This window comes from Phalacrocorax aristotelis, chromosome 4 (genome assembly GCF_949628215.1).
Source record: "Phalacrocorax aristotelis chromosome 4, bGulAri2.1, whole genome shotgun sequence".
Classification (NCBI taxonomy): Eukaryota; Metazoa; Chordata; class Aves; order Suliformes; family Phalacrocoracidae; genus Phalacrocorax; species Phalacrocorax aristotelis.
In genome coordinates, this window is record NC_134279.1 from 37,082,044 (window position 1) to 37,108,309 (window position 26,266).

Below are 26,266 nucleotides of genomic sequence, written 5' to 3' on the forward strand. Positions count from 1 at the left end.
CTGCTTAGCATGTTTAAGGAGCCACTTAAGCATAAAGATGCTATGTGGTAGATAGGTCACCTACTTTTCCTCAATGAAGAGTACATTAGTCACAATAAAAGAGATGTCACCCTAAAGGCAGAAAGAATTGGGGGTCCAGCCTTTTAACACCTGAGGACATAGAGTTATGTGTTTATTTTACTGTTTTTGAGGGAAATTACTCAACTTATGACAAAAGGATACGCAATAAAAATCAATTAGTGATGGTGAAAAGCAGCCCCTCTTCTGAAATAATTAAAAACTTGAAAAGAATGAAATCAAAGCTTAAACATTATTTTCATCTCATCAGTCTCTAAATGAAGCATTTTAAAAAAAGTCATGCAGTTAATTTTACTATCTTTCAATTCAAAAAGTTGCTAATTTTACTGATCACTCTGTGAAACTGTTCTTCAAGAAGAACCCTAAATACCATGGCCTTCACCAGCCTTCTATCTTAAATGAGTTTCATGTAGGTGCTGTCTGAGATCCCAAAGCACACCCCACGGATATGACTGAAGCAGGACAAAGTGAGACAGATAAACCAGTTTTCTTGCCAACCTTGTTAACTTACTGGGAATCTGCACAGTGAAAGAAAAGCAAGTTTGCTAAGAGAGATGTAGTTTGTCAGTCAGTCTGACCAGGAGAGACACCAGAACCAAGCTCGTCTGGATCTGCCTTCAGTGCTGCAGAACCTGAGGAAGGCAGAATGGGCTTGAGTTGAACTGGCACTTCTGTCTTTACTTCACTAGGCAAAACAAAAGCTTGCCAAATCGGCTATATAGAAAAACATTCCAGGCTGCAGATCTTCTTGAGACTCCTCTTTGAGAAAGAGATGTTTTGTTCAGAAAACAGGCCTGTAAATGGGGCATTCCCATTGATTAACCTCATGCATCTAACAGAGCTGCCTCAACTTGGAGGGCCAGGCTTTGCCTCTACTCGATGAAGACAGACAAGCTCAATGAAGACTAACGCAGAGCATGATTCAGAGCAGGAATCTAGCTTATGTGCTCTGAAGCACACTTTTAAAAAAGCTGTCATCTTTCTTCCATGACTGAGCTGTAAACTTATTTTTCTTTCAACGGTGTAGGGGAGTACCAGTGAGGCAATAGGCAAGCTGCCTTCTCTGAAAAGCTTTGTGAAATTTATGCTGAAAAAAGTACTATATTTTTACCCTGTGATTTTGGCACATGAACAAACAAAGCCACTGTCCCTGGGTTTAAAAGATGCATGAAAGGAATTTGAAAGGCAAGTTGTCTGATAAAGCATCCCATGCAGAAATGATATGAAAAGCAAATTTACTCAAACTAATTTAAATACCATATCATATCACAAGCAGCATCAGAAAAGTAAGTTGGTCTACTTATCTTCTGAGCTTGGTTAGAATCAAAATCTTGCAATCATGATTCTTTTAGCATCTCTGCCTGAGTTTTTATGAGATAGCTTTTAAAAGTAGCACTACTACTGTATCTTCAGAAGTCAAACAGGAAGTAAATGTTTCTAGTTACTATTTCCAGGGTTCAGTGCAATCAAAATGAGACTATTTTCAGCTGCTTGTATCTGAGTTGCGAATTTATGTGTTTCAACACAGTCCTCTGTTAGAAAGGAAATCGGGTAACAGCTTACATTAGCTGATGCAGTAGCTACTAAATAAGGTGGCTTTGTACTTCTGACTGTCTTTCCCCTCCACACACTCTGTTGTATAATCCACAATTTTTTTTTCTCTTCTGCTGAAAAGGAGCTGTGTGTCTGTGCAACCGGACAGACGAAGAGCAGCAAAACTTGTAAGAGTTTAAGAGCCAACAGATCTGCAGTTAACGCCCTCAGTGACTAAAGTTTTGGTGCTGGTCCACATCACTCCCATGCCAGCCATGGCTGACAGGAGGGTCCCAGGAATGTGAATATCTACAGAATCCCTAAAAACAAGGCTCACCATCAGCTGGCAGCTCCCCACCTATTCCTCTGGGGGGAATAATTACTTTTAGCTGAAGCCATTTATTGGGAATACAATAAAACCTACAAAATGCAGCCTATACTATTTGGATTTTGTCTGTTTACAGGAGCTACTTTATTCCCCTCGGCTGTTTCCACTGCTTAGGCCCATTGGAAACAGTAATTTTCCTCTTTATTCCCAAACACTGATGCTTACATTAATGCAGTTCAGCAATTCATGGCTTAAAATAGACAGCAACAATTTAAAAAATCTCCACAAAGATGTAAGATCAAAGCTTGCAACTTCTATTCCATGTTGAAAATCATGGGCTTTCTACCCGCTTTTCTCAATCTTTTTCTACATATAGGGAATCCTTGACATTCAGCTGCGATGACCTGTAACTGTGAAAGGCACTGTTGATAGCTTGTTAGTAATTCATGATTAATATCTTCAGTTAGTTTAGCACACTTTTTTCTTAGAGACAACAGAACATAAATAATAATAATGGAACAAAACCCTCAGAGGAGCATTTCCTGAACGCTGTGGGAAACTGTGGGTGTAACAAGCCTCGGCTCACCTTAAGGCCACGTGAAGTTAATGCTCCTCAGAAACACCTGACTGAAAAATTTCATCTTTGGGTAAGAAAACCTTCAGAGGGAAAAATTAAAACCTCTCAGTGGGGGAATTCTAAGCAAATTAGGAGAGGTAGAGTTAGGTAATTGTTTCTATAAGTATAGTGTGAAATAATCCCTTTATGCTAAAACTGTACCTAACCTAATTAGTACATTTCTTACGTGCAATTCTCAAGTTTTATATCAAGTATATTTTTCAAAGTTTAAGACCAAATACCAGCAATGTTCAAGGCATCCCATTTAAACCCAGAGCCACACATGTCCCTCTTTCATCCCTTCTGCTGGCGCGCACCATCCCCACACTGCCTGCTGAGGACAGCCTTGCACCCGGGGCTGACAAAACTCCCAAGGGAGAGAGGTGTCAGGGAGCTACAGCCCTCACCGCGGGGGAGCTGGCAGCAAATTAGGAGGCTGCCATCATCAGCACCATTTGTCTCTTGCCATTTTCTGCTGTATTTCCCCCCCAGCGGCCCTGGCCTGGCCCGGCCCACCCGCACCCCCTCACCTGTCTTCGCCTTGTCTTGTGTATTTTACCTCACCTCACCCTTTCCCGCCAACTGGAGGCCGCCAGTGTGACTTATTGTTACAGCAGCTCCCCTGTGCTGTCAGGATATCTCTGGACTCTTCTGGACGCAAAGACCACGGCGAGCTCGGCAGGCTCTCCAGACCAAGCCCAGCACACCCAGACAGGACATGGTTTGGGTGCGTCCCATCGGGCCACCAGCAGAAGTTACCCACTGCAGCTAGCAGCTGCTATACCCAGCGGGACAGAGGATGTAGCACAAAGCAGGAAAACTGCACCGTTCATTTCTCTGTTTGGCTGGTATCTTTTCCAAATCCTGTCCTTTAAAACAACTGGTCCCACCCACGCTCTTTAAGCTAGGGAAGAGGTCGAGTGCTAAGTCCCCTGAACTCTGACGGGAGGCAGAAAAACAAAGTCTGGGCAGTGGTAGTGAGAAGACACAGCTTCAGCACGGAGCCAAGGAGGAGGGAAAGAGCTTAACAATGCTTGGCAAGAGGATGGCAAATAGGAGGGATGGTGATTTTGGATCAGATGAGAGACAGCACAGTGAAGGGGGATGTAAAGAGCAAAGCAATGAGGAGTTCAAGTGCAGGTCTACAGCAAGCAATTCAGAAGGAAATGGGTGCAAGAAACGGGCAAGGAAGAAAGTGAGCCAAAGCCAGAGGGGCGCGATAGAAGAAATACTTACGACTTTTGGAAAACATTACCCTCCGTACTCTGTACAGTTCCAGAAACTCCCCATTTTTCTGCTGCCACCAAATACCTACCCCAAAATGCATGTCGTGCCTTCTTCCACTAGCAAGTCTACAGAGAAGATGAGACCTCCTGCAATTCCTACAGGAGAAATTTCTGTAAGGCAATTACATTTTTCACTTCTTCTGCTGAATTATGATGCCAGAGGCTGTGATTGCTTTTATCTTAACTTGCTTTTCAAAAGCTCTGAATCACAAAAAAAAGGACAATATTAATGCAAAAAAAAACCCCAAAACCAGTCCCTAACATCCCTGCAAAACGCTCTATTCTGGTCAAAGACTCAAAATTCAAGTAAACCAGGTTCCTTGTATGACAACAATTCTGCATTCTGATACAGGGTTAATGTTCAGACTGCATAATTAAATGCCACATTTACACCAGACATTTCTCTCATTTGTAGGAGGTTGAGGGTGGGGCAAAACAGACCAGCTAAAACAGCATCAGGAGCCACCTGAGAATTTTCCAGAACTGATATGAGAAAGTCATACCAACTTGCAAAAACCTCCACATTTTCATCAGAACTCATTTTCATGATGAAACAATAACAGAAGATGTTATTTCAATTTGATGGCTTCATGTCCACAAAATGTTGAACATTTTGAATGTTTATACAAATAGCATCACACTCCTCCTTTCCCCTTTTTCTTCCTGTGGATTTACAGTAAAGCAGAATTAATAAAGCAAGTGGAAGTCTCAGTAACAGAAGACTTTTGTTTTCGTAACTGACTTTCAAAATGGTATGTAGGAAATCACCCTCTTCAACTTTTCCTGTTATTGTGTATTGAACAGATACAAATATGCAACCACACAGAAACGTTTATTCTCCCAAAATTAGCATCATTACTTTATTTGGTGATTCATTACAATCTGCAAATCCAATAGTCAAAAAAATAAACTAGGCATAATGTTAAAGCATTTTACAAGCAAAATACTTTACTGTTTCCTTTTCAATTTGCATAGGGTGGGATAAGTGTATTGGTTAAAGAATATAATGTACAGAAGAACAAAACCATAGTTCATCAAACTGTACTGAAGAGTGTTATGATCCTGTGAGTGACCAAGTACTTAAACAGCTATAACCATCAATGGAAAACCATACACTTCGACGTTAACAAGGCTGCCTTCCCATGGCCATGATGCATCATGAAGCTGCAAGCCACTGGGCTTCTCTTCTGATATTGTAGATCATCCTACTTTAACGAAATTAAAGAGTTACACAAAGCCAGAATGCATCTACCTATGCTCATTTCTTTTCTACCAGAACAAAGGCCAGAATGGAGAGAGGGAATTTTTTAGAGTCAGCTTCTGAAACCTCTTATAGTAATGTCTGTCCCTCATGTTTTCAATGTCATGGAGCTAGCAAGCTTAGAGCTTCATCCACGCATCTCTGTTTATTATTACTGTGCATCCAGGTAAAAACCTGTATTTTTTTCACTGTGTAGCAACAAACTGCAATGAGATCATGCTCCTTTCCCATTGTAACCACATCTCTGTTCCTCCAACTGTATAAATCTGGCTTTAAAGTCTCACAAAACTAAAAAATAGTTGATCTAGGCTGTAATAAAAAAAGAATATTAAATACCTTTGGTAAAAATAGATATATTTAACAAGTTTAGAAAAGCAAATAGTTATATTGTCAAAAGGAGAGTATAAAAATGTACACGATAAAAAATAACAAACAAACAAAAAATCATCAGCCATAGTAGTAATAATAAAGGCGCTGTTCTTTTCAATGTTTGCTTCCTTAGCTCACGTTATTGTCCAGTCTTCTTCCTAAAAGGCAGGAGCTTTACTAGAGCATATGGAAAAATCCAGTCCTTCCCACCAGCATTAGAAAAATTAGGTTTAATTCGGACCAAGACAGTCTGTTGTAACCCAAGCTTATACAACAGAGAACGCTTTGATTTAGAGTACATAGGAGTAGTTGAACACAGAAAGAAAGATTTCAGGTGTTTTCAACCAGAGGCCAGACGTACTGGAGCTGTAGGAGTGAGACAGCCAGCAGGATCAAGTCTCCATGATATGAGCCTTCTAACTTTATTTTTACTCCTAAATTATAAATCCATGTATTGTCAAGAAAATTGTGGGGGACAAAAACAATACATATATTTTAAATCCCTCATTGATGCCTTTCTCCCATCCTTTCACTGGGCCTCCAAACAGAGATGTCGCACAACACATAATCCCAGTTTGGCTTCTCCTCTTTTTAGAGCTCACTGTAAATCTTGAAGATGGAAGATCCCCAAAGCAAACAACTGAGATTACAGAAGGAGATAATGCACAAGCCCCATAATAGAATCAGCCATTGATTGAATGTGCTTTGAAAGAAAACAGCACAATTAAATCATGTTTATCCTTCAGTATTCCCTTTGCACACACAGTCACACTCCTCATGGTGTTCCAAGGGTACATCTGTCAATGATTTATGCAATCCCCGGACGCCAATCCTTGGCTTCAGCTGAAGAACCTGAAGGAGAAGAAGCCAAGCATCAAGAAAACAGCAAGTGCTTCATCACACACCTAGACTATAAACTGCAAACACATTGGATGATAGGAAGCCTACTGAAAAAAAACAGGATTTCCTCAGCTGAATTTCTTCATTTATTCCACCCACTAATTATTATTTTTGCTTTTACCTCAAGCCCTTTAAAAAATTGATTATAACATGTTGAACAGATACTTGCTTTCATCAAAGAGGAGAGTCATGAAGATTCGTATTTCTACTTATTTTTATTTAAGGGCTGATAGTAGATTTAACCCAATGGAATTATTAGATAATTCTACTGTAAACAGTTTTAGCTATAGATTTATAACCATGGAAATGGACAGATATCTGTTCCTTCATAAAGTTCACATCTTCCACTAGAGAAAGCTGAACAAGGAGGTGTGGTTGTGATGTGTCTGAACTGCACCAGTAAACAAATACCTCAGGAATGACTTAATAGTTTCACAGAAAAATATTTTAAAAAGGAAGATATTACTTTTTTATGTAACACCTCATTAAAATGGTAATAATATGTACTAAGTGCAATACCTAAATTTTAAAAATATTAATATTGGTGCATTCCTACAGTAAAAACAAATTCTTTAATTGGCTTTCAGTATTTCCAAACATGTGAATGTAAAAAAAGTGCTCACCTCATGGTATTTTTTGGTGACTTTTGTTGGTACACATTGGCACTCATTGCAACTCTGATGACAACAGGCACAGTTTCCACCACAACGTTTTACCAGAAGACACAATGGCCAGAAGATGGTGTCAGTTCGCTTCAGCTCCTCCCTCAGTGACACTGAGAAGTTGCGAGGAGTACAACTATACAGCCGCACCTCCTCCTTTAGGAGGTTGAGATCAACCACTGCAAAAAGACAAACAAACTGGTGCTTTTCTGATTCGTAATCCAGCTTCACTGGTGGTAAACCAGCTTCAGAAGTGCAGAACCCTTGAGGAAAGTTCATTTTTGTGCAGGTAGTACAGGTTCAGCACACAAGTATAATACTGCAGTTATACGAATACCATGAAACCTAAACGGAATGATCATTGTATAGCACTATTCAATTATTTCATAGCTCTGGCAGAGCTGGTTCAAGTTAAACAAAGCAAGCTTTGGCTACTATATTGCAATAAGTGTTTTCTTAAATCAACCTTTGTTCACGCTCATACTCTGAGCTCCAGTGATGCTACTCTATATTGATTTTGGATTGGAGAAACACACGCACAGCAATTAAGAATCCTGCAAACCTCCGAACACATTTTACATTCATTTGCATAAAGCATTCAAACTTCTTCCCTGCTAAAATTTCCATTATTTCATCTTTGCATGGGTGATATAAGTACAAGAAAGAATCAAACCATTTGTATCTAAGAGGAACTCACTTCTATGGATTAAGAATTTCAAGAAGTTATGTCATCATCAGCGAATACTGTATAGACAACAAATAAGTGTGTATCTATATAACTATTAACAGCTCCATTTCCCCCCTCCTCCTTCACAGCAGCACATATATGAATTCCTGTTCCTTCTCTAGGTTTCATTTTCACTTGATGTATCTGAAATAAAATACAGCTCCTCCTTGTAAGCAGCTAACTTGAAGTGCAAGTTAAAGATACAAATGTTTGGCACCAGTTTCTCTATAAAATGTTTTCACTGTATCACGCTAAAGTTTCACTAGACCAATGGTTGAACAGCAAGCTCATGAAAAGATCTAAAACAGGGCAAGCTCCTTTAGGTTCACCTTTAGCTGCATAGCCAAGAAATAACATGCCTTGAAAGTGGCAGTTGAGACTGAAAAAAATTGGATTGGTTCAGTGAAAAAAATAATACATTTTTTTTACTGTGGTGAATGTAATTTCACATGGAGAGGACAAGGGGGAACAGACACAAGTTGCTCTTGGGGACATTCCCATTGGACACGAGAGGGAAATTTTTCACAGTGAGGACAGTCACCCATTGGAATAATCTCCCCAGGGAAGTGATTGACTCGGCCACGTTGGACACCTTTAAGATTTGGCTGGACAGGGTGCTGGGCCATCTTGTCTAGACTGTGCTCTTCCTCAAAAGGTTGGACTAGATGATCCCTGAGCTCCCTTCCAACCTGGGATTCTGTGATTCTGTCATTCATTTATTTCAGAAAAGCCAGACTATAATGATCACGATCTGGGACCTTTTGTCTAAACTGTTTCTCTCCAAACCTACCGCCATTAACGAACAGCAGTAATGTCTAAGTCACAGAGGTACTCTATCTGGTAAAAAAAGAAGCAAGGAAAAAGAAAAACCTAGGATAATACGGCTACTGAGATAACTGAAATAGAGATCTTGAACAAAGCAGCGAAGAGCTTTAAACCAACTTGTTTTGAGCTAAATCAAGAAGAAACTAGGGAAAAAAAATCCCAGTGTATTGATATTACTTGACAAATATTTTATAGCTATTGCTAGCAGTTCGTAAATAAAAAGATATAAAATAAAGCTAAAATATGTTCCTGATTTGAATCACCCTCTAGAGAAATACCTTTCTTCCCCTCTACTGACTATGTAAAGAGCCTCTAGAGGTCACCAAGGAGAACTTCAGCCTATCAAAGCCAGAGAATACCTTTCAACTCTATTTAAACACATAAGAAATAAACATAATTTAGAAGCTGCATTTCTCTAGTAGAAATGCTCACTAGTCCTGTCCCCGGAGCAGATCTTTGGGCAGCAATTTCATTCCATCAGTCTTCAAACATTTCTTTTGCAGATCATATCCATATACTGGGATCCATAAGTAAGGGTTTATTGTTGTGAAAGGTCAGTGAAACACACTGAAGCCCTTTCTCTGCTGGCACTTGACTGCAGTGAATGCCAAGCTGAGGCACTTCATTCCATCACTATCAGGTTAACATAGTCTCCTAAATAAACAATCTGATTTTTAAAAGCAAGGAGTGTGTAATAACTCCAATAAAGTTTCTGATAGGACGCCAGCCTGCCTCCCACACTGCAAGAGCATTCCTTGGAGAAAGCTGAGAAGGGAGCAGAGGAGAAGAGACACAAAACTTCCAGGGGACAGATTCACTGTGAGAAATTAGAAATTATTTAAGCTCTTCTGATCAGCTAATAGCTCTAGACTAAGCCATTTAGAGGGTGGACATGCCTACCTCCATTAATCAAGGACTTCTTTCTCCTGTTAGGTTTTCAAACATATAAGTGAACTGTCTGAATGAGGATAAAGTGCTTAAACCACACTGAGAGAAATGCCAGCTCTGCCAGTGCTTTCTACTGGCAGATTTCTACAGAGACTGACATGCTTGGTACAGTAAATTTCAAGAAGCTAAGCTTATGCGTCCTAACACCATTGCTGCTCAGCCCTTCACCATGAGAAACTGAAACGGGGAGTTGGGCACTGATGCCTCTTCCAGCAAGCCCACCAACCAGCAGGAGAGAGATGCCCGTGTGGTGGTGTGCTTCCCCGTTACCTCCTGCCGACTGGCAGCAGTTGAGAAATCCTTCCATTTCCTGATACTAGCTGTGGTTATAGCGTAGAGAAACGGGCAATGCACTAAAAGGTGCAGCAAGTGTATAACACATTTTGTCACAAAATTGGAATGAATTTGAACTGAACCCCTCAGACCTGCAGGCCCAAATTTTAAAAAAGTTCTGTGGAAGAACATACAATTATCTCTTGGCAGATGGGTTTTAGTGTGCCTCACTGTTACAGCAGGCTTCAGGAGAGATGAAAAATGTCATGTTTGGTTTCCATGCTTTACAATGTACTAAGGTATATTGCTATTATACCTCACAATGAACCCTTGCCCTACCTTATGTAATTCAATTGCATTAAAAGGTCTGTGGCAAATTTACCTATTGCTTATATAATCACTTCTTTGAAGTGTGTGAATGAAGCTGTTATTTTCTCAAAGAGTATCCATCTGTCCAAAATTTATTTTAGCACACTGTGGACACAAAGGTAGATGAGAGAATGTATATATTCCCTTAAAAGTGTTTACTTAACCACAATAAAAGGTTACGTGGATTTCCCAAGTGCACTGAGTTACAGTACCTGTTATAATGTGAACATTTAAACACTCCTCCAACTTGGCTTCCACTCATGTATCATGTTTGACACAACAGTCAAAGTTCTTTTGTCTAGCACTAGCTCAGGAAGAGTGGAAGGCTCTGCAGTAGCACATGAATGGGAAACACTAAAATAAAAATATGGGGATAAGGAAAAAAAGGGAGAAAAAAATGTACATGCAGGTAGGTCTAGAGTACAGTCTATTTCAAAAGTGTGCCTTCACTAGCACACACAACTGAAGTAATTCATGTTCGCACCGGCCTGAAAGTAACTGTGTTCTGCAACTGGCAATGCAACTGTCTGGCATCTTCTGGGACGTGTATCAAGTACCATGGGGAACAGTCTTTCCCAACACATTTTTCCAGCTGGGTGCTGCTCTCAAAGTCAATGAAACAAATTAAATTCTGGTTGAGGTACTTGTGTGTGGGCACAGATAGCAGCAGGATGGTTTTCATTCCTAAGCACCTTGGAGATGTTCCTGGGAGTGAAAGTTTCATAGTGGCCCCTACAACAGGATAAGGCTGTCACAAAAACCCAAGTGAGGAGTGTAAAAAAAAAAAAAAAAAAAAAAAAAAAGGTCATATAACTATGTGAGAAAAGTATCTGCTAAGGACTACGGTTGGATTGTGACTCTCTTGACTGTCTTGAGCAGACTTCAGAATATGGTCTAATGATTATGCATAGATTTCTGTGGGAAGTGATGGAATCGGGTTTTTTTGCACAGCAAAATATATTTTATTTTTAAGTATGTTTAATATTATGAAAGAATTTAGGACTATATTTAGACATCAAAGCCTCTGAACTTGGTGTTTCTTCTTTCCTGGCTAGAAGTTTTTGGAAGCATTTTATCCAGGGAAAACATCAGACACAGAAGTTCTGTGGAATTTAGGTTGTCTAAATATAGTCTTTTTCATATGAATTATTAAGTAGGAGTAGAGGACAATACTCTACATAAAGTAACATACACTTTTAATTACATTTTCATTTAATCTAGATGTAAACGGATGTTTGTCTATGAAAGCAGGAGAGCAATTTAGCTTTTACACTGGAATATTGCAAAAATAAAACTGATCTAATTATAGAATCAAAGAGTTCAAAAAAACCCAAACATTTTAGGGCATGTACTTCTCCCAAACATTTCTTAAAAAGGTTTTTAAATACAGTGAACATACTACTAGAAGGAATAACATTAAAAATAGAAGGGAAAAAAAAGGTTTGCTTTCCCCATCTATTCAATAGACCTAACAGTTAATACTATGTCATCTCAACTGGACATATTTTCTGCCTCAGGCTATTACATTACACACTCGGTAATGCAGTCTGAGGGTGGTCTCTTAAAGATAAATGTGGCAATACCATGATATGTTTATTCAGTAGAAAAATCTATTTCAGCATCTAATTAGAAGTCTTTAAAAGATTTACTCTGATAGTTTCTTTCTAAGATATGTCTTGCAGGGAGTTGCTTTTGTCTATATAGATGTTATCCAACCCCTTGCATTTTAGTTTATGTAAGGTTTCACAAATTACATTTTGGTTTTCTCCCACTTACTGTACGCTTATGGCATACATTTGGCAAATACTGAATCTCTTTAATTAGGAAAGTGTTAAATGACTATCTGAAAGGCATGGTCCATTGCCGAAAGCTTTTAAAGAGACTTCCTCCTCTTTAACTCTTGATTTTGTTGCTGTGTGCATAGCTGTAGCAATACAGGTAGGGTAGAAGGGTTGATTTTTAGACTCTGATCCAAGAATTAGCTGTCAAAAACTTAAATTTGAGTCATGAAAGGTTTCACTTCCTCCCTTTTCTTGCTGATTGGATGATAATCTAGTTTACATTTGTCAACAGAGGAGTCTATTAACTTATGCTCATATGGTTTCATTTTCATGCTGTATGGTGGGCAAGGAAGGAGGTATTGTCTGCATGCTACCCATCCACATGGAATCCATAAACATGAAATAGTGGGCAGTATCTGGATGCTATGTGGTAGAAAATTCATGAACGTCAAATGTAGATGGAAGGAAATGACTTGCTGAACAAGAAATAGCTCCTCAAGTCTTGAAATACATAAACTGACAACTGCATGATCAAACTTGACATGGACACAGGGATTTCATGAGATATCATAGAAGAGAAACATTTAGCTAATTGGTCTTAATTCATATGGTGTAGAGACTGGAACAATTCTAAGGAACTAAACCAAACATTCACATGACGTAGTAAGTGTAAGAAATTACCTACCCCAAACAAAAAAATAAAGTTTTTGCCCTCCATAAAAAAAGAAACTCACTAAGTTAGAGTATGTCACCCAGCCAAGATGCCCTGCTACTTTTTGGAAAGAAAGATCTCCCAGCTTCCCTACACAAAACTACCCTATCTGCTTCTGTTCCCCCCCCCCCCTTGTTACTTTGGTACTTTATCCTGCTCAATTCCTTTAGGTTTTGAGTTTAGTGATTGTCCTTTTTCAGATAATATAAGGGTAAGAATAGCTAAGAACAATGATCTCTGCTATACTTCTGATGTATTCTAGCTGTATATCTAACAGAATGAAAATTCAAGGTGAAGAATGCTCTTAATTACTGTTTCTTTGTTAAGAAAGCACACCTGTAGAAAGCTGCAAGGCCAGACAGAAGAGAAATTTACCTCTTGATTTCCTCCCATGAATATATGCCTTTCCAAGAAGTTGCCACGTTGGCCTGTACAAATCTTCCAAATCCAGTTGCCACCGATCTGGTTCAAGGTACCGGATAAGTTCTTCCACAGTACTAAATCCAGCAACGGCATTGTTTAATACATCTAACGGTAAAGCTGATGGGGGGAGCAATGATGGGCTAGGTGCTTCTGTGTGGTGCTGCAATCAAAGCCAAGAGAAGAGTACCAGTCAGAGGGTTAATGGATCTGCTTTGATGAAGTGCTGTACTTTACGAAGTTACATAGCTGGGAAAGTTTATAAGTGGCTAGCTTGTTTCCAATGTACAGTTTACCTAATAAGACAAATGACAAGAGTCAAAAAGTACCTAATTATTCTTCAGTGATAAGTGTAAACAAACTTCCACTAGACAGTTTTCCCACTTCTTACATTTCTAGCCTTTAAGATAGCATGCCACTATACCTGTTCTTTGAAGAAGTTCAGAGTGACGGACAAGATTTTAGAAACAGAACAGAGTGATTTGAAAATATGGCCCCATTACAGGCAATTACTGTAACGCTCTAGAAATCTGAGGAATCACATATTTCATGTGCTGCCCTTCCTATGATACCTAGCCACAATCTTTGTCTTCTTGTCTTTCAATGTAAAATATGAACATACCCTAGTACAAAAATAGCAAATATTCCCGCTCTCATCCATAGATGAAAAAAAGCACCAGTTGTGCTTCATACGGTACTAAGAATCATGTTTCTGGTTAAACAATAATTAACAGAGTAATAACAACTACAATTATTTCTCCCTTAGGAAGAAAAAAAAATGTTCCCAAGGATATCAAAAGTACTTAAATAGTGAAATTGAGTACTGAAAAAGTCTATGTACTTTCCTGCAGCACAGATCTCACTGACAAACTCACTGGATCAGGGTTACTCAGTTACAGGCAATTCAAGCAAAGTGAGACTTCTGGTTTTTCTCACTCTACAATCTGTTTAAAAATTATGCATTGATTCGTATTTTCAAAAGAATTAAAAAAGGCAGGAAGGGAAGTCTAAGCTGGAAGCTGCTGCTGCACCACGACAAGTTTCTTTAGGCTTTTCTACAGGCAGACATCACTACAGAGATTATGTCCACAGTACTACACTGGAGCAATTTATCTGGACCATGTCAGAAGGATGTAGAAAGATTTTAAATTACTGCTGATTTATGGGATGGGAAGGACAAGAAATCTTGAACTTAAACGAGCAATGCTGCACGCATCACTGCTTTCAAGTGTGGTCCATATAAGATCTAGGGAAAATGTAATCACTGTAAGTACAGTCAGGTTTTGGAAAAGGTTGCCCAGAGAGGCTGTGCAGTATCCATCACTGGAAGCTTTCAATACCTGACTGAATAAAGCCCTGAGCAATGGTGTGACCTCAGAACTGACCCCACCCCGAGCAGTGGGTTAGAGACCTCCTGAGGTCCCTTGCCGAATTTTCCTACAACCCTACAACATATTAAGAATGAAGGACTGAATGTTCCTCCAGTAAGTGAACTAACATGCTTCTAGTCCGTTCCCTGTGCAGTGCCTGTTAGTACTGCACAACATTTACATATTTTTCTATTGATATATTTATTAATGTCTTTTTATATATCTATATTTACACATACTTAAAAATCCTCACACCATTTAGAGTCAAAATGGCACTCTCAGTACCCTAATGTGAAGTGTATCCATACTGTAATTTTTTCCATCCATAATGTCAGATCAATTTTATTCATTTACCTCTTCAAAATGATCAGAGAAATTGTTGAGAAATGTAACACTTATGCAGGAAAAAATTATTTAATAAAACAATCCTTGCAACACTACACACGAAATAGCAGTTTTCAAAAATACATATGCCTGTGATAGCTGTATTTCATACCAGTAATTATATTTTCCTTTCTGTGCTCTCAGTTCTATTAAATATGCAGTTTTGGTTTCAGCTAAATATGTGGTTGAAAGGACAGCAAATGGAAGTAACCACTGTGCCCTTCCCATTCTTTGCTTTAAGGGTTTTTCTCTCTCCATCTTCAAGAATGCAGTCACTAGAATGATTTGTGTTGCTTTTTAACCGGGAGTCTTGCAAAGATAATACAAAACATAGATCTAGTGTGCTGCTACTTTAACTTTACCATATTGTCATTTTGCTAATCTAGCAGCATTTCCAATAGAGTGAGTGAAGTAGTTTCTTCCCATTCTGGATGAAAGTAGATTTCAGAAGTTAAATATTTCTTTTTCTCTTCTCTCCACTGGCCCCATTAAAAATAATAATATGTTGATCCATCTATTAGGTTATGATAATAAAGCAACAGATTCTGGTCTATAATTTAAATATTTGCCTTTAGCAAAACATGCTACTCAGCAAGTTTCAAAATAGTGCTGTGACACTATAATTCAGATGGTCAAAAAAATAAATATTCCAAAATTTTTCTTCCTGTTTTTCTCCACAATGATGCATTTGTAACAGTCACATTTCCTGGTTTGAAGGTGTAGGGGTTTACTAAGGTAAAAAACAAAATAAGGATCAAATGGTAGAACTAGTACCTGGGGGTGGGGGGGACACACAACACCCCAAACTTTATCTTTTGTTTCTGGCTGAAGAATTTACTTCAGTGTCTCACTTCTACTGGGATTTTTTTTGTTGCCACTGAAATAGATGGATTCCAGATGAAGATCCATTGGTCTAGAATCTATTTGCACATTCACAACTTAGAACATGCACACTTAGCAATACATATACAGGAACTAACCCATCAATTTATGTTATTCTGGATTCAGCAGGCATTTTCCTGAGTTAAAACGTTATGAGGAAATGGTGAATCATTGCGCTTAACGGCAACACAATTAAAGTTGTCATCACTTTCTAATCATTCTTACAGCAAACCAAAGTAGTTGAAACAGCAAAATTGCACAACTTCGAAGATGAACATTTTGTAATAAAGTAGTTAAAATACCAAGATTAAGAATGTTTTTCCCAATAACCTCTTAATGTAGTCAATTTAAATGACAGTTAAAATGTACCAAAAATTAAAGATAATTGATATCATAAAGCTATAAATGCCATAATTTATAATGTAATAACCTTCACGAAATCTCAATTCAATAAATTGTTTAATACAAAGAGCAATTCAAATTATATTCTACATTGTTTTCACTTACTTATAGGCACTATTTATTTTATAATTTAAATCTTTTGGACAGAACATCCAGGGCAGCATAAATGGTACTCCTTCCCTTCAATAAAATTATGTCTTGGAATTTTATACCATCTATAATTTAGTAACTTATAAACTTTATATAACTTTATAACTTTAACTTATAATTTAACTTATAATTTAACTTATAATTTAACTTATAATTTAACTTATAATTTAACTTATAATTTAGTAACTTATAAACTTTATTTAACTTTATAACTTAGTATTCTCAAAGTTTTTCCAGTGTTCTACAGGCAATGTCTACAACTGCAGTAAGGTTTTAGTCTCAGAGAAGATAACAGAAATTACTTAATGCAAGAAATTAAAACTCCATTTCATTGACAGGAAATACCTTTTAGAACAAGCAAATACAAAACTTCAGCATAACTCTGAAACGTAGCATCACAACTGCAACTTCAAAATGCTGGAATGTTCTTTCAGTGGAACTGCCTCACTTTACAGCAAGTCCCTCACTTCTATTGTAACTCCTTCCAATTAAATAATGTCAGATAAAAAGCCATGTGCCTAGAATTTAATCCACATCTCTCTCGACATTCCTACTCTGACCCTTGCCTCCCCCTGAATGCCTGACACAAACTGAGGTTGTCAAGCCACACCCTGTGCAGTGCGACGACACCAGTACTCCGTAGGTCTCAGAGATGCAATTTCACTCCAGAAGAGTGATGTGAAAGTCTCACAGGAGGACCACCAATAAGCTCTAGCTGTTTTGCTGCACAATGTTGATGGAGACAATAAAGATGACTTTACAGTGAAGTAACTATCTGTCAACTCTACATCTATTCTATAGCTGGCATCACCTAACTTACTCTGCAGAACTATATCATGTCTCCCCTAACAGGTCAGGTAGCGCATAATCAACCTTTCATATAACAAACATCTCTTTATCTGACAGGGGAGACATAACCCAAGACAGCAGACCCTTGCTTAGGTATAGCAGCTACCCAAAATAGCTTTCCTGATGGAGATCACTTACTGGGAATTGTTGTTCTCCAAGGTTTTCTACAATAAATACTAATCAATAGTAAACACTTTCTCTGTCATAGCAGCACATCCTTGATTAATACCATGTTTTAGGCTTGACATCACCTTTTTTATTTTTTTGCCTGAGCATGAATAATTTCTGTCAAGACAGATTTGAAAAACACATCAACAAGGTCTGTATTTTAATGTGATTCCTCTAATAAACAAAACAGTCTGTGGCTTTTGTTTCTGTGCCCAGGAAACAATTTCAATTTACCTTAATAAGAATAAATGTGTTTAAAACCAAGATAGAGCCAAACAGTTGCATCTTTATGGTTAGTTAAATTATTCAGGATGAAAACCAGGGCAGAAAACAGGGCTTCTGCTGCCCTGTTGAGTAGCCAAGAATGACAATTAGTTTTGGATGAAACAGAATTGTCATTAGGTCATTAGACAGACCTATATTGTATTTTTGTATGCGTACTTCACTCTATCAAAACAAGTACCTTATAGAAATCCCCTAAGGAGTTTACAAGCATAAAAGACAGGCAAATAGGACCAAATTTAGGCAACAGTTTAAGATATGGGCTTGGAAAAAAGGAAGGTAATAATACAAAGACTAACTTCACAAAACTATCCAGCCATGAAGATTATATACAACAGTACCCCAGAAGAAACTTAGGGAGTAAAATGCATTTTAGGGTGCTCATAATGTTAGTTGTGCCCTATTAAAGGAGTCAAAGCTACTCCATCTAGCCTCTTTCTCAAAGGGGAAAGGGTAGGACACTTATCAATAGAATATGAAGGCAACCATCAGCGAAGCAGTAAATCTGAACAAAAACTGTAACAAATGATTTTGAAATTAGCTAGTTGAAGCTCAAACCTAAAAGATGATTTAGTATGTAGCCTAACTTGAAGACTGTGATTAACTTCTTGTTCTGACACATATTTCCTGTATGATCCTGAGCAGAGTATTTAGGCCACAGCTCCATGGTGTAAAGCATCTGGCAGTAGCACTGCCTTGCTATGCCAGCATGACTATGTATGTGGCTGCATTATAAGCAAGAAGTAATCGTTCTGAAAAAGAATATTTCTCAGTTCCTTTTTTCTTTAACCACAATATTATTCACAGCACAGACCTCCAACAGCTAAGCCATCACAACCAAAAGCACAGTGGCCACTAACACAAACTTTTTTAGATTTACTCTGGCACCAGGAATTTCATAGCACGGAGGTTTGTAACACAGCCTTATCAAATCTGTAAAATGAACTTAAATGCAATTCCTTGATCTCACAAGTTCTGTGAGAGAATGAATACAATAAACATTTATTAGATGCTTATTATTGGTTTATCTGAAGCATCCAGAAGTATTTTAGATAGACTGTATGTTATAACCTTTCCTGTTCTGCCACTATCCATCTGTTCTTCACTTGCACTGAACCTGCTCCAAAAATAATTCAGAACAGCATTCACCTACAATCTACACAAGACCAGCTCTTAAGCACCATCATGATCGAAGCAAAACCTTCCTTTTGCTCCTATCTCATAGGATAGGACTGTCAAGGTACTGGCACTAGCCTTTTCCAGCTAAAAGAGGGGCAAGAAGTGATTTTGTTCGTTTGCTGCAGCTCAGGTGAGGAAGTTCATGTTTAATAATGCAATCACTGAGTTCAGACTGGAACAACAAAAACAAGTGAATCAAATACTTGGCATGACAGGACATTTAGAAGTAGTGAATAATAATAATTCCTTCCCCACAAAAGGAAACCTCATCTTTTTCATTTCTTTTCTGAAGAAAACATTGTCAAACAGTTTCTCAGTGAAAATCCATTTGTAAGTTGGCGGAGTTTGGAGAAACTATTAAACACCTGTATGGTTTAATCAGGCTAGAAGGGACTGTGTAACAAAGAAAACCTCAGAGGAACCTCCCCTCCTCTGAAAACCAACTAGGATCAGTACTTTGAAAGAAATAACGTATTTCTTCTAATGAAATAGCCTTACAGCTTTATTATTATTATTATTATTATTATTATTATGCAGGAACACTCCAAGTCCTGCTTAGATTTAGAGATATGCGTTTGAAACTAATAGTACAAGCACATTCTTGAAACACAATAAAGCCTGTTTTCTTCATTTATAATCAGAGGTAGCCCTCCTATTAGCACCTTTAGATGCTATGAAGGAGAGCAGATATCAACTTTTTCCAAGTTTGCCCTGAGGGCATAGAAGCTTCTTGGCATAACAATAGCTCTTTCTTTTCTCCCGTAAGTACATGCAGTAATAACTGTGAAAAGCCTCTAGACCTACCTGAAAAAGCACAAACTTTTATTTGCTCGATTGTATGCAGTACACAAAACCTAATCCATTTGTGAAAGTCTGTCACCTGTAAAGACGTCTCTGTGCAACATTAACCTGCACCGGTGCTATGCAAAATGTTAGCCCTATTCAAGTAGCAATGTAGAAGAAAGTGGAGATCATCTGTAGCTGGGCCAGGCACAACCGCCAAAGCAGAGAAATCCAGTTCCAGGATCATCCTCTTGTACCTCCAGCAAAGGAATGACAAAAAGAAGGAGCAAAGGCAGATAATTCAGGCTGCCAAAGTGAGGGAATAAGGCAAGGATGAAGGGAATGTTTACTTCCAGAGATGAAAGCCAGGAAGGCCAGTGCAGTTCCCATCCACTGCATCACTACTTCTTTAGCTGAAGTCACTGTCACAGCAGTGAGGACAGTTGCATGAGAGACGACACAGCAGCTTCAGGGCTGCTAAGTAGGTAGTCTGGTAAATTAAGCTCCAGTGGCACTGAAGTAGACATGCATCTCGTTCAGCTATCCTCACTTCAGGGATGTAACTTCTGCTAGTCGAATGACATACAGGTAGGGGTACCAATCCTCCCCACTTTAATCAGCAACTGCACATGAAATCCAGAATGCACAATGACAGCCTCTTCTTTCCTTACTGAGCCTCCAGCTCTCTGCCTTTCACAGGCTCCCTAAATGTTCTGTTCTTAACAGTGCTACAACTGCTTATCAAACACTTGTCCAGCCTCTCTTTATATGCATGCAGGGCTTTCCTTTTTATCTCACTGAGGACTTTATTGCTGAGTATCCATGCTCTTGCACCAATATACGTCTTAAAGCCAGACAGAGATTGCTTTCCAGACTCTGCATCAGTATTTTTGTTATGGCACTTTACGCATTGCTTCCCAAATTACGCATAATTTCTACCCTCCTTTCTGTAACCACCAACAGGAGAAAGGTCACAAGGGAAAGTGAATGTGTTTGTGCCTTTCTGTCTTTGCCTGTCACAGGTGTGAATAAAAGAATAAAGATGCGTAAAAGTAGTGTAGGGAGCAGCTTACCATTTCCTCAGGTTAAAGTTTTGAGATGAAAATCTATTTTCTTAAAAGTTTGAAATATTCCCCCAAACAGAGTTTCTGTGCAGTCCACAGAGAAGGGCTGGAATCCTAATTGTGCTGGAAACAACAGGGAGATGCTCTCAAGGAAATTAGCAGCATAAAAATAAGCCCAGGATAGCACTAATCATTAGCGTTCTCCTGGCAAATTGCAGCTTTTGCCTGAAGCCTGTGCACCCTGACACCCTTTGAAATTCACACTTGTGAACAAGCCACTCTTATGAAGACAAAGATGACATTTATCTAGAGCAAGTTCATAAAAACCCAGAGGATGGCATTAATGGCAATAACTTCTGGAAGCCATTTAAAAAAAAAAAAAAAACAAAACACCAAACTTCAGTGATTTGGTTAATTCTCTCAATAAATTAGTGATCTATAATCACATATGTGTACACAGAATCACAGACTGGTAGGGGTTGGAAGGGGCCTCTGGAGATTACCTTGTCCAACCCCCCTTCTTGAGCAGGGACACCTAGAGCAGGAGGCACAGGACCGTGTCCAGGTGGGTTTTGAATGTCTCCAGGGAAGGAGACTCCACACCCTCCCTGGGCAGCCTGTGCCACTGCTCTGGCACCCTCACAGGAAAGAAGTTTTTCCTCATATTCAGGTGGAAATTCCTGTGTTCCAACTTGTGCCCATTGCCCCTTGTCCTGTCGTTGGGCACCACTGAAAAGAGTCTGGCCCAATCCTCCTGACACCCACCCTTCAGATATCTATAAGCATTAACAAGATCCCCCCCCCTCAGTCTTCTCTTTTCCATACTGAACAAACCCAGGACCCTCAGCCTCTCATAAGAGATGCTCCAGTCCCTTGGTTATCTTCATAGCTCTCTGCTCCACATATATTTATGTGTATATACGTATGAGAATACATTTTGCTTTTTCCTGTGATCACATGTATCAGCAATAATCCACACTACCTCACTTTAGAGGCAAAAAGGAGAAAACTAATGCTCACATCACTGTATTGTATGGAAGACTTTATTGTCAATACACTTCATTATAGTAGCTGTAGCATTTTCTATTCCTAGGAAATATATACACAGAGAACTATCTTTACAGTTGCATGGAATTATGGATTTTTTTCCGTCACCTGGCAAGCCTCACTGAAGCAGCGCACAATACTGCATCAGAATTTAATAAGCACTGCAGAATTACTAAATTTCTCTCTTTCGTCCTCTACTGAAAGTATTTGTTTTTCTACAAAATGATCCCATGATTCTTGTACTCTTTTGGGCAAAAGCTTTCATTCACTGATTTATTCTTTTGCTTAATTAAGGAAGGAAGAGGTACAAAGAATTCTGCTGGAACGCTGCGTCGCCAGCATCTCTGGCAACTGCAGAGGTCTCAAACCACGAAGCGTATAACGCCTGCAAACCCTAGATTCTGTACAGCTTGGAGATTGAGCCTGCTAGCTGCAAGAAGTCAAGCTTTAATGCCTTTCTACCTTTGCCATAGGTTTTTTACTACATTTGCATACATTACGAATTTGCGGCCATACTGCAGGATGACAAGATTCTAGATAGAAGACTGAAGGAAATGCAAGACCTCTCATGACGTGGACATATTATGACTCAGTAGCCAAACACCCAGCCTTATGCTGAAAGTGTGTCCTGATGCACTGAGCTGAATGGGGATCATTTAAAAACAAATACTTAGTCTGTAATGAATCAGGTCTAATAGTATAAAACAGCTATGGCATAGAGTATCTCCATGGCATAAAAAATTTCAAAGAGACATCAGTATGTCAGTTTTCATCGTAAGTTCCTCCCTCAAATAACTTGTCTTTCATGTTGTTTTCAGATTACTGTAGATATGCAAACTAATTTTCGGTCTATAATCCCTGGGTTTTGGTTCCTATAAAGTATACTAGTAGAAGAGTAATATCTAAACCATAACTACTTGCTAACCCGAAATTTTCAGTGAGCATTACCTTCTTGTTTATGTATCTCTCTCCTCTAAGTGAGACTTTAACCAAAATTTACAGTGAGCTCTCCCCACTCCATAAAAGTATATATATTTATGCCATAAGAAAAGGTCTACCTTTTGTACGCTAGTAACAACTGCAAAATATTTTGATTTCTGAACTTCAGAGAAATTTGCATTATAACATTCTCAAACCAAACACGCAATACATTTAAAACTAACTAGACGTTTATTTACCTCTTGCACGTGCACATAGACGGAGTACAACTGCAACTTAAAAAGTTAAAACCCAGTAGACAGTTTTCTTTCTTGTATTATTTGAACACTTAAAAAAAGATTTAGTCTAATTCAGACCACAGGCAATACTAATATCTATATACACATTTTAAAGAGTCAAAGTGTGTGTGTGCATTTATATAAAGTACCTGCTGAAAACAGACTGTGTATAGGTAAAACAAAGCCCCAAAATAATTTACTGAAGTACAGTTTCTCTCACCCCCATCTCATAAAATCTTTGTTTGGAGAAATTCCTGCAATATGTCTTTGACTTGCAGGATAGTGCTAAAACAAGCAAAAAACCCCAACATCTAAGAAACCATCATCTCCAAGGCTGACAGCATTGTTTTATATATTTACAGAAGTGTCTGCCCTGGTTTCAGCTGGGATAGAGTTAATTTTCTTCATAGTAGCTAGCATGGGGCTGTGTTTTGGATTTGTGCTGGAAACAGTGGTGATAATGTGGAGATGTTTTAGTTGTTGCTAAGCAGCGCTTACACTGGTCAAGGACTTTTTCAGCTCCCCATGCCCTGCCGGGTGCACAAGAAGCTGGGAGGGGACACAGCGGGACAGCTGACCCCAACTGTCCAATGGGATATTCCATACCATATGACGCCATGCTCAGTATATAAAGCTGGGGAAGGAGGAGGAAGGGGGGCACGTTTGGAGTAATGGCATTTGTTTTCCCAAGTAACCGTTATGCGAGATGGAGCCCTGCTTTCCTGGAGACGGCTGAACACCTGCCTGCCCATGGGAAGGAGTGAATGAATTCCTTGTTGTGCTTTGCTTCCGCATGCAGCTTTTGCTTTACCTATTAAACGGTCTTTACCTCAAACCATGAGTTGCCTCACTTTTACTCTTCTGATTCTCTCCCCCATCCCACCAGGGAGGAGTGAGCAAGTGGCTGCGTGGTGCTGACTGGGTTGCTGACTGGGGCTAAACCACAACAGTGTCCTAAACAAATTAACAGCTGCAATAAATCATTTCAATGTGTTGAACGTGTGAGTGAATGTGTGTCCTTTATAAGCATTTGCTAAAAGTTTGTCTGAATCACTTGTAGCAGACGTTGTCAGCAGGCTTCTGCCGTGACACACCTCTGCTCAGTACAGTAGGTTAACACACACGGTACTGCTTCTGATTCCTGAATGCCAGGTTTTGAAAACACAAAGTACTTTCCTAAACTGCCCTCCCTATCTTAGCACCTTCCTATCAACTCTTCCTTACTATACAAACTACTCATCATAGTATTTAAGGACATTTAAAGTCTACCCTCTGCTTATCTGTCATCTCTCATTGTTAAAGGCCAGCTGCAGTCTCATACCTATCGCCAGGGCAGAACTCTGATTACTTGCTGTTTCCTCCTCATACTGCTCTCACTTAGGAGCCAGAGAGAACTCTACAGAGACCCTTCTAAAACTACTTCATTCTTTCATTGCTTCATGGCTTTCTGTATACACCCACTACCACCTTGTTATATTTCAACTATAAGCTCTTGAGGTAACTTTTTTTTTGTTTTGTGCTTGAATTGTGCTTGTTATTAAGGCAGTAGGGTACTTCATGAGTGTTTATAACAGTAACGGCAACACTTTGCACTAAAACATTCTTTCATGGATGTCCAAAGATACTCGAATGCATGTATGAGTAGACACCTGAATAAGAAGTGTTTTTCAAACGCTGGTGTAAACAAACACTTTACCTTCCTTTTGTGATATAAACCTAAATGCAAAAATGTGTAGATGTATAACTATTATTATATACCTTATCCAACATAGGGTATATATTCACCTTCATTCTATGAGGTGAATCTGATTAATTCTTCTTTATATATAGTATAGTAGCATTGCAATTGATATATTTGTCCATTAAATGATATTTTCTAGAATGTCCTATTTTGATGAATGCTGTGTTACACCTGCAATTCCTTTCTAGAAAGGAAACCTTATAACGAATTATATATCAATCACAGAGACAGCAAGAAAGAGAATCTCTTTTCTCTGTATTTATAATGAGATCCTAATAAGTTTTTTTTAAAGTTCAGATCAAAAGACATATTTAGTGTACAGAGACACCTCGCTCCAAGATTTAGCTGAAGTTTAGCAGAAAGGGAGAACCAAAAGAATCCCAAACAGATTAACTTCTTTCACGGAAACTTTGATACTGTGCAAGTCCTGACTACATACCTGTTGTAGGCCGAAATGTAGAATAGCTTTTACTTCCATTAGGAGAAGGATTTGCAACAGAACAATCTGAATTATGCTTAAAATGTTAAATTATCATATAAAAGGAGGAATATCACTGCAATTGGGCAATCAGCGATTTAAAAGCCTCAGTGCACAAATGAGTCCATGCAAAAAGAGATTCCCACAATCAGAACGCAGTGAGCACATGGATGTAGCACAATGAATCTTTGCTCAAATCTTATTGCAAATGGGGTTACCGTGATTAATAATCACTTCATTTATACACACACCCAAAATTCATACAGTAAGCACACTTGCATCTGTTACATTTGTGATTTTTTTTTTGTTGTTCTGTACACAAAGCTCTAGTTCTGACTTGATGGACAGTTTATAAGGAATAAATAGTCAACATAAATGCAGCTGTTCTGAATAGAAAAAAGTTTTTTGTATTCTGCTATAACAGGGAATGTGGTCAGCCATAATTAAAGGACAACATGTTTGCAGACCTTTTTTTAAATTACTCATTTTACTCAAAATACGTGAATACTTATAAAAAGCTTAGCCAAATGGAACAACAAGCATGTGTCGGGAGTCAGGGAAGGAACTGCTCTTCAAAACTCCCTCTAGGTGTTAGAAATGGGTAGCTGTTGTTAAGAAAATGTTTACTTATCCCAGTAGGTTCACAGGAGGTTCATCAAACATTAAACACCAGGAATGACTGTTTATTACAACTGGAAAGTGTGTTTGGCAAGGACAATGAAAATGTCTTCTACAGTACATGCAGTTTTCATTTGATCCTTCGGTATACATGTTAAATTGCATTCCACAACAGGTTCTGTTCATTTCGTATCACAATAAAAGGAACACACCCAACATTCCTGTACAGCAGACACTGCAAATCAGAGCTTGTCCTGCCTTGAAGGTAGAAAGTCCTGGAGCAAAACATTACTTTACAGGGAAGGAACCTCAGCTCTGTACTCACATATCAGTTCTTAGTGTCATCAAACACGTTAGAGATTGACCAGATTTTAGGATTTGTGAAGAAGAATATTTTGTACTGTTTGTCTTATTTAAATTTGCTTTGTATGTAACGTACACATTGCAACCCAAAAAGCACGGTAGAGACTATGGCTACATTGCCCATGTAAAGATTCCCACACCATTTGAATAAGCCAGACTTAAAATTTGTGAGCTAGCTTTTATAGCTCTATACCAATAACC

At 38.6% G+C, this 26,266-nt stretch overlaps 1 protein-coding gene across 1 annotated transcript in view; it reads right to left on the minus strand.

Moving 5' to 3' along the window:
* Nucleotides 1-4,672: 4,672 nt before the first annotated feature.
* Nucleotides 4,673-26,266, minus strand: part of PDGFC (platelet derived growth factor C) — a 138,520-nt gene continuing 116,926 nt past the window's right edge. The window contains exons 4-6 of the mRNA XM_075091005.1: nt 13,044-13,251; nt 6,995-7,212; nt 4,673-6,323 (exon numbers count right to left, since the gene is read on the minus strand). Of these exons, the coding sequence (XP_074947106.1) occupies nt 6,207-6,323; nt 6,995-7,212; nt 13,044-13,251 (543 nt within the window). The 3' untranslated portion in view covers nt 4,673-6,206. The remainder of the gene's footprint in view (nt 6,324-6,994; nt 7,213-13,043; nt 13,252-26,266) is intronic.